Source organism: Tiliqua scincoides, chromosome 4 (assembly GCF_035046505.1).
Source record: "Tiliqua scincoides isolate rTilSci1 chromosome 4, rTilSci1.hap2, whole genome shotgun sequence".
NCBI lineage: Eukaryota > Metazoa > Chordata > Lepidosauria > Squamata > Scincidae > Tiliqua > Tiliqua scincoides.
Window position 1 is genome coordinate 78,300,974 of NC_089824.1, and position 14,478 is coordinate 78,315,451.

At 40.2% G+C, this 14,478-nt stretch overlaps 1 protein-coding gene and 1 pseudogene across 1 annotated transcript; one reads left to right on the forward strand and one right to left on the reverse strand.

Moving 5' to 3' along the window:
- Positions 1–2,350: 2,350 nt before the first annotated feature.
- SYCP2L (synaptonemal complex protein 2 like) lies at positions 2,351–11,362 on the reverse strand. Its single transcript, XM_066624456.1, has 12 exons — positions 11,327–11,362; positions 9,644–9,697; positions 9,202–9,339; positions 8,934–9,094; positions 8,271–8,355; positions 6,613–6,637; positions 5,802–5,887; positions 5,555–5,643; positions 4,605–4,639; positions 3,578–3,720; positions 3,203–3,255; positions 2,351–2,366 (listed from the first exon to the last, which is right to left on the reverse strand). The coding sequence occupies exons 1-12, from the start codon at positions 11,360–11,362 to the stop codon at positions 2,351–2,353; spliced, it is 921 nt and encodes a 306-aa protein (XP_066480553.1).
- A 2,700-nt stretch (positions 11,363–14,062) lies between these two features.
- On the forward strand, positions 14,063–14,181 carry LOC136650416 (5S ribosomal RNA; annotated as a pseudogene).
- The last annotated feature ends 297 nt before the right edge of the window (positions 14,182–14,478 follow it).

The window sequence follows — 14,478 nt, forward strand, 5'->3', positions numbered from 1 at the left end:
TAGAAAGTCACACTCTTGCTTCCAAAATTGAAGTCAATCCAGAACTCCTCCAATTTGTCATCAGCTGGTTTCTTTAACTTTGGCAGACAAAGACCTACTATCAATATTTTCATTTATTTCCAGAAGCAACAACAGTATGCTGAACTTAAAACCTTCTTACTGACTTAAGAGGCTGAAGAGTCAACTACAGGTGGATCCTGTTTATCTGCAAATTTTATATCCATGGATATATCCATGCAAATTTTATATCCATGGATCCATATATATATCTGTATCCATATGTGTGTGTGTGTGTGTGTCCATATATATATCTATGGATGTATCCATGCAAAACTGCCTGAGCCCTCTGCAAGCATCAGAATGGCCATGTAGGTCTAAAAATGTTACTTCTGGTTTCCCTTGGGTCCGGTCCCCTTCAGAGAATTTAAAAAGGCCAAAACCGCAGTTATCCTTATCCGCAGTTTTCGGTAACCATGGGGAGGGGCATGTTGAAGAACAGATCCTCTGGATACTGACGCCCCACCCGTACATGTTCCCCTGTAGCTCATGTAACAGAGCCCCAACAGTCCCTCATCTGGCAAGTGCCTCAGGGAGCATCCTCCAAGTTTAAACACACAAGGATTCGGATACCAGCAAGGATTAAAAGCAACTGGGGGAAGGAGGAGTTTCAGCAGTGAAGCACTCAAGGAGGGGATGGTTCAAGGTTTCCCTTCTACTATTCATCACTCCTAATATTCAGAACTGTGTTAAGCAAAGTCTAAAGCAACCCTCCAATTCTAGGGTCTTACACTGGACAAGGTCCCATATTTGACAATGACAAAATATGAAAAAAGGACCTGTTCTGAGAAATTGAGGTTTGCCATTATCTAACTGTAATTTTAAGAGACAGTGTTTCATTTTCCCAGGGAGCTGCTTGTAATTTAAGAGCAGATTGCACCAAGGCATAGAGCCAACCTTTCAAAAAATGGAGAGCAACAAAGATATTAAACTTGTGACAGAATTATGGGACAGGAATAAAGCCCTCCCTTATTTCTAAGACTGGAAACATTTCACATGCACCTCCACAAATCCACCTCCAGCTAAGAGAAATTTTATAATAAATCTCTCTCTCCATGCCTACCCATCAATTAAAATACAGCTATTTAAATCTTTTGGAAAACTTTTGTTATAAAGTGGCATAAATATTTTAAAACGACTACCTTTGACCCAGCAAAAATAAAGCAACGTTAAATATATAGAAGATATAGTAGCCAAGCATTCTTAAGTCTAACAATGTCAGCATGATTTTTTTTTTTCAGTTACCGTATTCATGTCAGCATGGGCAGCTTTACATGGAATTGAATGGACCCTGCAAAAGAAGCAAATTCCATTTCAGGCTATTAACAGTGCTCACTTATGCAAATTTCTGCTGGTTCACACCAGCACTGAGTTCATGGAGAGTAAAACCTGCTCCCACTGAGCTCCTTTCGAAAAAAATATCTGTATGCCATGGAGGAGATCTCTAGGTTTGAGGGCACCAGAATCACATGTTAAATTTGAATCCCACCAAGGAGTTGAGCATAGCATACATGGGATCCCCATGGAAGAAAATCGGTTTTCAGTCTGATTCAGACATTCTCTCTCCCCCACCCCCCAATTACACAAATGAAAAGTTCTAGAGCAGATCAATTCAACTTTGAAAGCTCAAATATATGACTATGTTATTGTTTTGTTGGAAAGAAGCCCTATAACAAGCGGTTGGACTTGATACTGACAAAAATGGTATTCAAAAATGTAAAGGATGTTAGTAACAGCCAGAACTTATTAATGGATTTTAGAAATGGAACAGGTCAAAAAATTATCTGAACAAATGAAGCAAACAAGCTCCTCTCTTATAAGCACGCAGCAGGGTGAAATTAAAGAAGTGGACTATTTTGAAATGAGACAGGAGACGGAGAAAGCAATTGTTACTATAACAATTAAGAATCTTAAGGAAGAAAAAAGAGGAGACGTTCAGGGAGCAAGCTGTCTCAAGAAGAGGAAGAATTTATGGATCAAAAACAGAATGAACAAGAAGAAAGAAAAACAGAGAGGGGCCAAGAAACTCGAAAGATTTAGGAAGAAAAAGAAAAAGAAGAAGTGGAAGAAGCAGGAGTAAAAAAGAGCACTGATAAGACAGAGAACAAAGCAAGCACTAAGACAGAAAGTTAAAATGGCTAAACAATAAGTAGAATTTTTTTTAACCATATTAAGTTAAAATAGATGCAAATGAAAATTTGAAATATAAAGTTGGTGAAAATTAAGTGGTATTAAGATAAATAAGGGGTATTTTTTAAAAAAGAATTGTAGACAGAGCAAAGTAAGCAGTAAGTTAGAAGTTAATACGGCTGAACAATAAGTAAAAAAAATTTTTAATTATATTAAGTTAAAATAAAGGTAAATGAAAATTTGAAATATAAGTATTGTGAAAATTAAGTGGTATTAAGATAAATAAGGGTTATTTTTTAAAAGAATTGTAATTTGGAGATTTTTTTACATGGTTAGAAGAGTGTATAAGTAAAAAATTGAACCTTTTTTATGATTGGATAGATATGGAAAATGATATATAACATGGTATAAGAGATATTGAAATGTGTAATGCCATTGTAATTGAAGGTATTCCTTTTAGATGTGATATTAGATATTAAGAATTAGATAAGAGTGTATAAGTAAAAATTTGAGACTTTTTATGATGAGATAGATAAGGTTAGAGAAATAATATTATTGTTTAATTAAACTATTAACCAGTGGATTAATTAATATGATAATCTTTGTACTGATGAATAATTTCGTTTGGATTAATGTATGTTGTAATCGATGGCCACCACCTTGTGTGTAACCTATGTAGTCCTGACCCTAAGTCTATCCAATTTTCCTTACCTATATCTGTAATAAAATATTATATATATTATTACCCCACTTGATTAGACACATGCTCAAGTGATGTCATTGGCCTTAAGAGGATGTACTGCATTGGGCAAAGTTGGAGAGAACTGACACAATCCTTTTATGACTTCCTTAGCATTTCATCTCTTACACTAGAAGAGAAAATACCTGTTTAGAACAGTTTCTTATTTCTAACAATCAGCTCAGAGTGACTGATTAATGGAACCTGCAAGTCCTATGAAAGAGTGGGTACGCAAACATCTTGAAGTTAACAGTTTCAGGACAAGCCAAAACGTACCTTCTTTTATCCCCAAGTTTTTCATTTAGTTCATTAAGAAATTTTCTGCAATCCTTTGAAGAAAAAGGTAAAAACAATTACATAATGCAAATTGACTTCAGAGATCTTAGGTTTAGTGCTATGAATCTGCAGATGCTAGATAAATATTAGATAATTTATCCCAACCACTGATGCTACCTATACTGTACTTTTCCCCTCTCGCCGAGAATATACTGTTACCAGAAGATTGCATGTATTAATTAATGAACAGAAAATATATGTTAAAGAACTTTAAGACTATCTCTTCAATGTCATACATTTGATGCTTGGCAAAAATGAAACACACCCAGGTAGAAAGCATTCAGGAGTTTTGATTTGAAGAACAAAAGCCCTTACTGTCTCAAAGTCTCTATCCTTGATTTCTCTGAAATTCTTCACAATGTGTTGATCTTCAAACCAATTGTGAGCAAGATCATCTCTCCACTTCTTCAACATTAGCCTGAACAGGGCTTCTATAATAGCAATCTGTATGTCATAGTCTGCAAAGGACAGACAACAGTACTTCAAAAAAAATGCAGTCTTTGATATTGAATGTTTTGCAAGACATAAAACCAATCACCTCTGCAGAACAACGAACTTTGATGAAAAAAATGTTTTTTTAATTCAAACTTTGCCAGAGTTCTTTGAACAGAGGCTCTGTCCCAACATGATGGCAAGACATGATTTTGTATTATGCCATGTTTATTTTCACAAAAACGATGTTAGAAACATTATCTCTTAAAATTAAAATATGAGATTTTTATCTAGAATCTGACAATACAGTACTATTTATCTTGCCAAATACAAAAAAAGCAGGTCAGTATTATTACTGCTATATTACAGGTAAGAGGCAAAGGCAGTGAGATCAGTTTGCCTTAGAGCCAAAATAGAAGTTCATGGCTAGCCTCAAATTTGACTACGTATCTCACACTCTTAAGTACAACAGTTTACCAGTTTCAGGAATAAAAACAGAAGTATACATTCAATCGCATGTGGAAAGCAGTTTTCCAAGATTCACATCCACTTGTGAAGCAAACATCCAGGGGAAGAAAATTTTTTCCAATTCCTAACTTCAGCTTGGGCTTCTTTAATTTTAAGAGGTGGAAGCAGAGCTAGCATCAGTATAAAGGCACTTGCAAGTTTCAACATTTCATATTATTATTATTTATTATTATTATTAACAGTATTTATCTACCGCTTTTCAACTAAAAGATCACAAAGCACTTTACAGAGAAAAATCAAATAACTAATGGCTCCCTGTCCCAAAAGGGCTCACAATCTAAAAAAATACATATTCCTATGTTCTAGCTTCAATTTTGAATGCCAGGTCAAAAAGGTACCTGGAATTCTCCCAGTCCCAATCAAGTTATTCAGTATTTCTTACCACCAACATCCAGAATTGTTTTTGCAAGTTCTTTCCTGAAATAATAAACCATACAAGAATTTTGTGACGTCAGAGAAAAAAGAAGGAATTAAAGGTCAATCCTACATAATTTTACCTGGGAATAAATCCAACTGACCTCAGTGAGGCTTACTTCTGAGTAGACATATATAGGATTGTACTACAAGTCTTTCTACATACAGTGTACAAAGTGGCAGATTAATCCAAAGACGAAATTTATATTATAGGGTAAACTCTAAGGCAGGGGTGTCAAACATAAGGCCCGGGGGCCAGATGCAACCTGCGGAAGCTTTTTATCCAGCACTCAGGCTCTCAGTTGCTAAGCAGTGCTGAGGTGTTACTGCTGAAACAGCAGCCCACATGAAAACTGGGCTTTCCCATATCTTGAAATATGATCAAGATTGGTGTATTTTCTCTTCTGTCATTTGCAGTTAATGAGAACAAAGTGCTGATTTCTGACCATCAGCTGCTTAATGTCACTTTCTTGTTAATGACGTCACTTCCAGCCCTCAGCAGGCGCCCTGAATGCTAACTTCAGCCCTCTGTATGAAACGAGTGACACTCTTGCTCTAAGGGATAGTTTGGTAAGACTGTTCAATTTAAGCTTTGGAGAGTAATGAAAATTCACAAGTTTTGTCATCACAGCATATATAATTTATTGCATTAAATGCACCAGGCCAATACAATGCAGCTGTCATATAAGAGAATCAGAATGACATTAAACTTGCAGATAAATTTGCAACAACTACTGTAAACATGACTCTCCATTTAACCATTTTTTTTGTACTTCAGCAAACACCCACATTTTTGCTTAAGAGAAAGAAGTTTTGGATAAACTCTCTTCCCTAGAGAAGAGATTTTTTGGACGTAAATCTCTTCCCTAGCAAAGTACAGCAAGAGAGAAAGAAAAATCATGCTATAAACCTACTTACGTTAGTAAACACATCTCTTCAGACACAGCAAACTTCTTTCTCTCTTCTTTTGCTACATTATTCAACAGAGTATTTAAGGTCCTCAGAGCCTGGTCGTAATATTTGGAAGAAATGCAGAAAAAGAGATGGAAACTCACATTAGCAACATGTTCTATTTCATCTGTCTATTATTATGAACCTTCATGCACACATCACATTACAAGAGAGTACACATTCTACTACATACAACACCTAGTTTGAGACCTACCTCCTGGCGAAGAGCACAGCTTACAGTAGATTCTGTCGCTAGATGCCCCAAAGATGGTATGAACGTTTCTAGCAATTGCTTTTTTCCTACAAAAAGAAGGGTGAGTGGGTGGGAGAGAGGAAGAGGGAGCAAGCACATTTATAAGTGACAGAATAGTAAACTTAGCAATGTCTTGCAAATTCTCAATAGACAATCTACACAAATCAGTTTTATAAAGTGATAACTTTCTCTTCCTCATTAAAAATATATTTAAGCACTGTACAATTATTTCATTTTTGCTACAGCTGATAAATCAGATAAATTTTTGCTGAACAACATTTGCCTCTTTACATATCTGCATACATGCATCCCCCCCCCCCCGTATCTGATATTCGCTGTTTCACTTATCTGCAGATTCATGGAGACATCCCACATCCCACCATCCACTACCTTTGTTTTTCTTTAGCAGTGATGGAAACGTGATGTTTTTTGTTAAGGCAGGCACATTCTTGCTTAACCCATTTTTGCCCAGTCCACAGGTGTACACATTTGATCCCTGTTGTGTGTATGCAACTATGAGCAGAAATGGCTTAACTGAAGGACTAATGAGCAGACAAACAGCCTGCATGCTACAGAGAGACTAAGAGGAACCAGGACAGTTCCAACAATTTAATCCCATTAAATGACACACCTTGGTTTCACCCCTTTTCCCTCAAAAGCTTAAAGGCAACTTGTAAAAAAGTCTACATACAAAATATATTAAACAGTCACAAAAACCACTACACTTAAAATCAATAGACAACTATTAAAAAACTGTATTTTAGCTACTAACCTTCGGTATTATTACGCCCAATAATCTAAAGGAAAGATTTTTGGGTGGGGAACAGAACAGAAAAATCCAGGATTAATACATTATATGTATTACAATCTAGAAGACAACTTATAACAGAAATATAACAAAATACAATACTGCAAAATATGCGCAGCCATATTTCAAGAACACTCAATCCTGTCCTGATTATTGTTCTCAGTATGATTTAGCATTTAGAGAGAGTATCTTTCAAGTGTTCAGAGCTTTCCACACTCATTATTTGTGATAATACAGGCCTACAGTTCCACACAGACTTGTCAGCTGACTCGTGTCATGACTCAGGGCCAATGCAGCAACACTCTCCCGCAACACTGTTGCCAAGAAAAATTACTTCCATGTGTTCAGGTCTCTATGAAAGCTTGCAAAAACATCTGAATTCCCACAAAGGTTGACCAGATGTCCCCAATATGTGTCATGCTAGTCTGCACATCTGTACAGCCTGGCAGTACTGGCATGGGTATTCACCACACAGTCTTCAGCTGAACCATAAATGAAATTAATGAAAAAGTTCTTGTAGATATACAGTGCATTGATCACTTGGAAGCAATCTGCAATGATAAACATGCCACTGAGGGCATATAACAATCAGCTATTGGCTTACAGAGCATTGCCTTTTAAAATTATCAGGATGGCTTTTCACATTAATTACTTTTCTGGAAAGTATCAGAAAAAGAGGCAAAATTTGCTTGCACTCCCCCCTCTCAGTTCTTCCCAGTAACATACAAGGCTGCTTCCAAAAATAGCACCATAAAACGTATATCTGACAGCTGTACCACACTTACACACAGCAAATGGGTTTATTATGGTTACTCTACTATTCCATGGAGAAAACATGGCATGCATTAAGGGCAGGCCTATGTAGCCTCAACAATTGGGGCACATGATGGAATGATCCCATTACCCAGTTTCTTGCTGCATTTCCACGACACATTCCGGAATAAGGAATCAGCAATCCTTTGTCTTTCTACTTTTTCACACAGTGCATAGTCTCTGTGGAATTCACTGTCACAATACATGGCAATGGAGACTACAACTGGCCTTTAAAAGGAGATTGGGCAAATTAACAGGAGGACAGGTCTACTAACCAACAGTTACTAGTCATGATGGCTATGTACTACGTCTGGATTCAGATGCAATATGCTATAAATACCAATTGCAAGGGAGCAACAGCAGGAGAGAAGTATGCCTTTCTCTCCTGCTTGTGGTCTTCCCAGAGAGAGGTGGTGGGCCACCATGGGAACTAGATAGGTCTTTGATTTGATCCACCAAGGCTTATGTTCTTAAGCAACATTACTACAGCCACGAGAAAACAGGCCTTGATTCTGCCAATTGCAATTATTATTATTATTATTAACAGTATTTATATACTGCTTTTCAACTAAAAGTTCACAAAGCAGTTTATAGAGAAAAATCAAATAACTAAATGGCTCCCTGTCCCAAAAGGGCTCACAATTTAAAATTATCCTTTTCCACATTTCTGCACACCCACATAGAAAAGGATAAAGCCCAAAGGCTTTTTAAAGGTCACAAACTTGGTATTGAGAGACAGGGAGGTTTAGAAAGCAGTTCACCATAACACAACTCAACAAAGTCAAGATGCATTTATTTCATGCACTTACCAAAGCTGTGTCAAAAAAGTCTTCAACAAGACTTATTAAGAATTTACTTTCTTTTGGTTCTATCAGGCTCAGAAATTCTCTTGTTCTTTCAAACCAAGTGGCCATGTAAAAAAACACATATACAAACGCAGTTAAATGAATGTTTAAGCTAATTTTGGACCAATAACAAAATGCAGTTATTAATGTGCGAAGAAAAATTAGCAAAGGGAGAAAAGGGCATGGCAAAGACGAAGAGAATTTCCCTCTTTTAAATCCTCCCTTTCCACCACCACGCAGTTGGTTGAGGGGATTCACTGGCTGAAGTCACCACTGGGCAACACATTGCTAGTGAGGGCAATGGGAGTTCCCCACCCTTTCGGGGATACTTCAATGCAAACCATGTAAGGCCACAGTTGCTTACTGGATAAGGTTACCTTTGCTGACAACACCCAGTCCCTGTCAACTCTCTTGGGCAACTGTATGCTCCTGGCTGAGGTACTCCCTGTCTTCCACTGCCACCTCTTTGTGTGGGTGGGAATCCCCTCCCCCTTGATTTTGCCACACAGTGAGCACAAGCTGTTTCACTAATGAAACCACCTCACCAAGATCTATTGATGCTCAGGCTCCGTGCTGCCACTCTTCTGGTCAAGCCAGGCAAGTAATCCCTGCTTTCAGCCCTCATACACCAGTTCAACTGCTTGGCATACATGAATGGAGTTACTTATCTTTGGTATCAATCCTTGCTGAAGAAGCAGGTCCACACTTTCTTGAGGATCACTTCTACAGTATAGCTGAATGCACTTCAGTAACAAAGAAACATTTGCAAACTCATTTTTGTCCAATTCCTAGGGGAGAAAAAGTTCCCATATGTGTTACTGACTAAGCAACCAATGAAACAAATTGAATGTTAAGGCAATTCTTAATGTTAAGCAAAAGGGGGTTTCCTATTTACCTTTTTTAAAACTTTATCCAGCTGATTTAATAGTTGCTTGTTAAATTTCTGAGGAGGATAAATATCTTTTTCTTCCACTATTTCAGCAATCCTCTGAAATCCCTTCCCCTTAAAGGCATCAGTTAGTAAGAACTCAAGCTAGAACAAAAATGTAAAAGCAACATTTTGAGATTAGACTCTGGCCGAATACTGGGAAAACCTTCCATTAAAATCAAACAAAATAGTGCAGTGTCATGAACAAATTTAGCGGGGGGGGGGGCACAAGAATAAACAACATGGAAAGCAGAACATACATTGAAAGACCAAGTGGAGAAAATTTGATGGGAACAAACCAGTTTTACATTTAATAACTACACTGACTTTCGAAACACCTGAATAAGTAGAGAGATGGGGAAAGATCAGTCTCTTACTAAAAAAAAAACCACCACCAAATGATATTTACATAGTATTCAGTTCTTTCTGGCATCTTGTTCTCCTGCTTTTGATTCTCTCCTTCCTTTAAATAAGAAAAAAAAGTTAAATCAGTAATTTCATTCTAGTAGTCTGATTAACCATATACATTATGCATTTTAAGTGCTTCAGAAAATGAAACAGAGATGCTCATTGAGGTTTCTTTGCCATGCAGAAAAGCAATACCAGGTTAGCACCAAAGAGGGAAAGAGAAAATGCTGGAATAAATAATGCGGGCCCTTTCTTGAACACACTCAGACTAAGGGGTTTTCATCTTTACCTATCACAAAAGCTGAAAAACTCTGTGATGGAAAGGAAAGTAGCAATGGACTTGAGTTGCCAGAATTATTGGGCTGCTCCAACCAGAGGAACAAGAGCAGTTTTTTTTTTGGGGGGGGGGAGGGGGTAGTTATGATCACTTGTAAACACAGGCCAGTAATAACAAGTCTGAAACTTATAACCAGTTTGTCTGCCCCAGGGCAAAATTGAGAGCTACCCAGAGAAATGAAGAGAGAAACTCAGGATTTTACAACAGATGCAGCAGCATGCCTACCTAAAACACAAAAGGTATCCACAAAGAAAGAAATTCTGACTCTAATTCAAGTTTCAGTCTGTGTGAAGGACAGAATGATTATTCTGATTTTTTAAAAATACTTTAAAAGTGCATCAGGACAAGATTTCTACATGCAAACGATCACTAGATTTGGAGAAGGTCTCAGAAGACCATTTAAATGGACCAACTTTTGCTGCAACCTGAAAAGCAAAGGGTTCAGGGAAGCTTGGACTGGAAATCCAAACCAACCAATCTAATCTCTACAGCAATAACTTAACTTTCATCCATTTGATTTTCACCAGCTGCTCTTTCTGCAGTCTTCATAACCACATTTCAAATTCTGTCCACATGCTTAACTCTTGTTCGATTTCCTCTAACCTTCCATAACGTTCATTAATGTTCTTATGTTTATTTTTCTTTTATTTCTATTTATTTAGGTTTCACATGCATTCACACATATAATATAGTTATTTACATTTTGATACACCTGCAGGCAAAATAAGGCTATGTGTTGACATTCATCCATTTTTTACTTTCATCCATGCTCAGCTGCCTAATCAGACAGAAGTGCAAAGCATTGCTGTACAAAATTAACAGTGGACAGGACAGGGCTTCTGTACATGAACCTCTCAGCCCAACTCTTGACTTGCAGTATTAACAGCAAGATTACATTGCAAGGCTGTTGCAAACCAGTCCTCAATTCATCCTCACCAGCCTGTGGTATGGGAATAATGGACTGTATTTGCACTAGCACCCTGTTTGTGACTTATTTAAAAACGCAAAAACCCCAAAAAGACTACATGAAGTAAAACCAGGATTAGAAAAAGCAGGGACCCTACTCTTTGCAAGACTAATGGATGTGGTGGTAGTGGGGAGGGAGGAGGTGAACCCATCATTGCCACTTCCAAGTTCTGGATTTCCATGGGCAGTGGCTCTCACTTCCACCCCCCCCCAAACCATTTAAAAGCCATTTAACCCATTTACGACGCCCAACCCACAAGTATACACATTTGATCCTTGTTGCATATATGCAGCATTGAGCAGAAATGGCTTCAATCTCAAAACCGGAAAGTTCTCACAAGGGAAAAAGGGATTTTCTCATGTCTATGATAGTAAAACAACTTCAAGTTCTTCATCATCATCATCATCATCATCCATATTTATATTCCACTTTTCAACAGAAGTAGTTCACAAAGCGGTTCACATAGTGAAACAAATCAAATTTAATTTTTTAAGTTAAAAAAGTAGCCTTTATTTTCAAAACAAGCAGAAGGCTAAACTCAAGCAGCAGAAAGGGCCTTTGCCCCCAGAAAGTCACCATTTGTTGGATGGTCAAGCACTCAGTGGCATTTAGAGCCCAGTCCTCTGCAGGTTTACTCAGAAGTAAGTCCCATCAGAGTCAATGGGGCTTACTCCCAGGAAAGTGTGGAGGGGACTGTAGCCTCAGAGCCCAATCCTAGGCATGTCTACTCAGAAGTAAGTCCCATCAGAGTCAATGGGGCTTACCCCCAGGAAAGTGTGGAGGGGACTGTAGCCTCAGAGCCCAATCCTAGGCATGTCTACTCAGAAGTAAGTCCCATCAGAGTCAATGGGGGGGGCACATGGGGCCAGGCGGCGCGCTCAGGCCACGTGCTTACTCGGGAGTAAGCCCCGCGAGGTCCACTGCCAGAAGCGCACTGCGGCCTCGACCTCACGAGGGGCCATGGGAGACGCGAAGGACCCCCCCGGGCTGACTGACCTGAAGCATGGCGCTCGCCAGAAGAGCCAGAGGCAGCGCTAGGCCCACGTGCGTCCTTAATGAGTGCTGGGGCGGCGGCCGGCAACGCCTCTTGCACGCGCCTCGCCCCAGCTGCGCGCGCCCGAGCCCGACCCCAACACGTGGGCCTGGAAGTCACCCAGAAGGGCCTCGATCCTGCCCACCCGGCAGCAGCTGGGCCCTGCTCTGGCTTGCAAAGATGGAACTGCAAAGGGGAGGAGGTGGCCCCCCACACACAGGAGGGAGGTTTCAGCCCAAGGCTAGGCAGGGCTACTCAGAAGCAAGCCACTGAGTTCCCTGGGACCAGGACCCACCCATCCAGGGAACTAACAGGTGGTCGCCTTGGAAAGCAAGCGGGTGAGGATTTCCACCCACCCCTCCCTGGATTGGAAAAGGGAGGAGAGGAGTGGGCTAGAGCAGCTGATGTTTTAGCCCACCACTTGTCTGCTCCCAGGCAGGGGAAGGAGGACAGACTGCCACATCACTCGGGAAGGGGGGGGGGGGGAAGGAAAAGATTTGGCACCCTAACAGAGGCTGCAATCCTATCCATGCTTACCAGGGAGTAAGCCCTACTGACTATAATGGGACTTACTTCTGAGTAGACATGCATAGGACTGGGCCGAGAGGTGCCCAAAAGTCTTGGGTTAGCCCAGAATTGGGGCTAAGAGCCCAATCCTATGCCTTTCTACTCAGAAGTAAGTCCCATTATAGTCAATGGGGCTTACTCCCAGGAAAGTGAGGATAGGATTGCAGCCTCCCTCCCAGGAAGTGCATTTATGCTTTTGCAATTGGTAGTCCTTCCCCTGCCCCTGCTGTTTGCCCTGGGGAGAAGCTGAAAGCAGCCACTGGTGCCATCCAATGGGACTTGTTGCAATCCCGCACTTAGGGCCCAATCCTATCCAATTTTTCAGTGCTAGTGCAGCCATACCAATGGGGTGTGTGCTGTATCCTGTAGTGGGGAGGCATTCACAGAAGCTTCCTCAAGGTATGGGAACATTTGTTCCCTTACCTTGGGGCTGCATTGCGAACCAGTGCTGGAAAATTGAATAGGATCGGGCCCTTACTTGGAAGTAAACCCTACTCAGGGTGACCAGATGTCATAATAGCAAAAGAGGACAACAAGACACCCCAAAATGTAGGACATCCAAGAAGAATGTAGGACATGACAAAATAAAAGCTAAAAACACTTCTATACTGATATCATGTGGTTAATTTAAACACTGTATTGCTTATTATTAAATTTAAAACTACATTTCATATAATTTATTGATTACAAGAAGGCAATGCGCTGCCTGCTCATAGGGAAAAGGAGGACATTTAAGGGCCCAATCCTATCCATATTTCCAGCACTGGTGCAACCACAATGCATCCCCAAGGTAAGGGAACAAATGTTCCCATACCTTGAGGAGACCTCTGTGACTGCCCTGTGACAGAATGCAGCACATGCCCCATTGGCATGGCTACATCATAAAAAATTATTTTATGGTCGCCGCCTAAGCTGATTAGCCCCCATCCTATGCATGACTCATAAGTCAGTCCCATTCTAGTCAGTGGGGCTTACTCCCAGGAAAGTGTGGATAGGATTGCAGCTTAATCAAGGGAACCACAGCCCAATCCTATGCATGTCTGCTCAGAAGAAAGTCCCATTCTGGTCAATAGGGCTTAGTCCTAAATAAGTGTGGATCCTAGGGCTGCAAACCTATCCACACTTACTCAGGAGTAAGCCCTATTGACTAGAATAGGACTTTCTTCTGTGTAGACATGCATAGGATTGGGCAGTGGTTCCCTTAAATTCTTAAGGTACAGTGCGAATGCTCCGTAGTCACTGTTGGAAGTTAACCATTAAGGGCAGTGTGCCCAGATCCAAAGGAGGACAGAGTGCCTGTACCTTTAACCGTAAAGGGAATTTGGGCGGGTGCAGCTTTTAAACCCTTCCATGTTAAGCTGCAGCCGTCCAAATTCCCTCTTCTCTACAAGGGTTCAAGACAGAGGCACTCTGTCCCCTCCTTTTGTAGGTGGTCACCCTGATTGAGGGACATGAAGCAAAGAATGGTTTTCTCGGATGCTCTTAACCGTGTGATAAAAAGATGTTATAAAAACTTGTTTATAAGCTTGTTGACCTGCACATGCTTGATCTCGTCTGATCTCAGAAGCTAAGCAGGGTCAGGCCTGGTTAGTACTTGGATGGGAGACCGCCTGGGAATACCGGGTGCTGTAGGCTTATACCATAGTCTTTCGAGACTGAAGGTTGCCAACCTACTGAAAATACATGGGATTATGCAGTTACGTTAGGACAAGCTGTTCCTCCCCTCCTTAACCTTTTTTTAAAGATTAAAAATTGAAAAACAGGACCTGGAGCTCTGTTATATTTTGAGTCATCCAGTGGTTTCCTTTGCCAGGCGCATTCTTGGCAGCGTGGGTGCTGCAAGGAGCAAGTTGTGGTCTTGGTTCTTTCTGTTTCGGAAAGTAGCACTCGACTTTACGCTTCTTAGGAGAGGAAGGGCAGGAGGGGGGCACT

Excerpts from the sequence above, each read along its gene's own strand:
- SYCP2L (XM_066624456.1), bottom strand. The coding sequence starts at position 11,362 with ATGGATGATGATGATGATGATGATGAAGAACTTGAA. Across the intron at positions 9,698-11,326 it reads ATGATGATGAAGAACTTGAA|GAAGGAGAGAATCAAAAGCA; the intron begins GTTGTTTTACTA and ends TCTTATTTAAAG. Across the intron at positions 3,256-3,577 it reads AGGATAGAGACTTTGAGACA|GATTGCAGAAAATTTCTTAA; the intron begins GTAAGGGCTTTT and ends TTTTCTTCAAAG.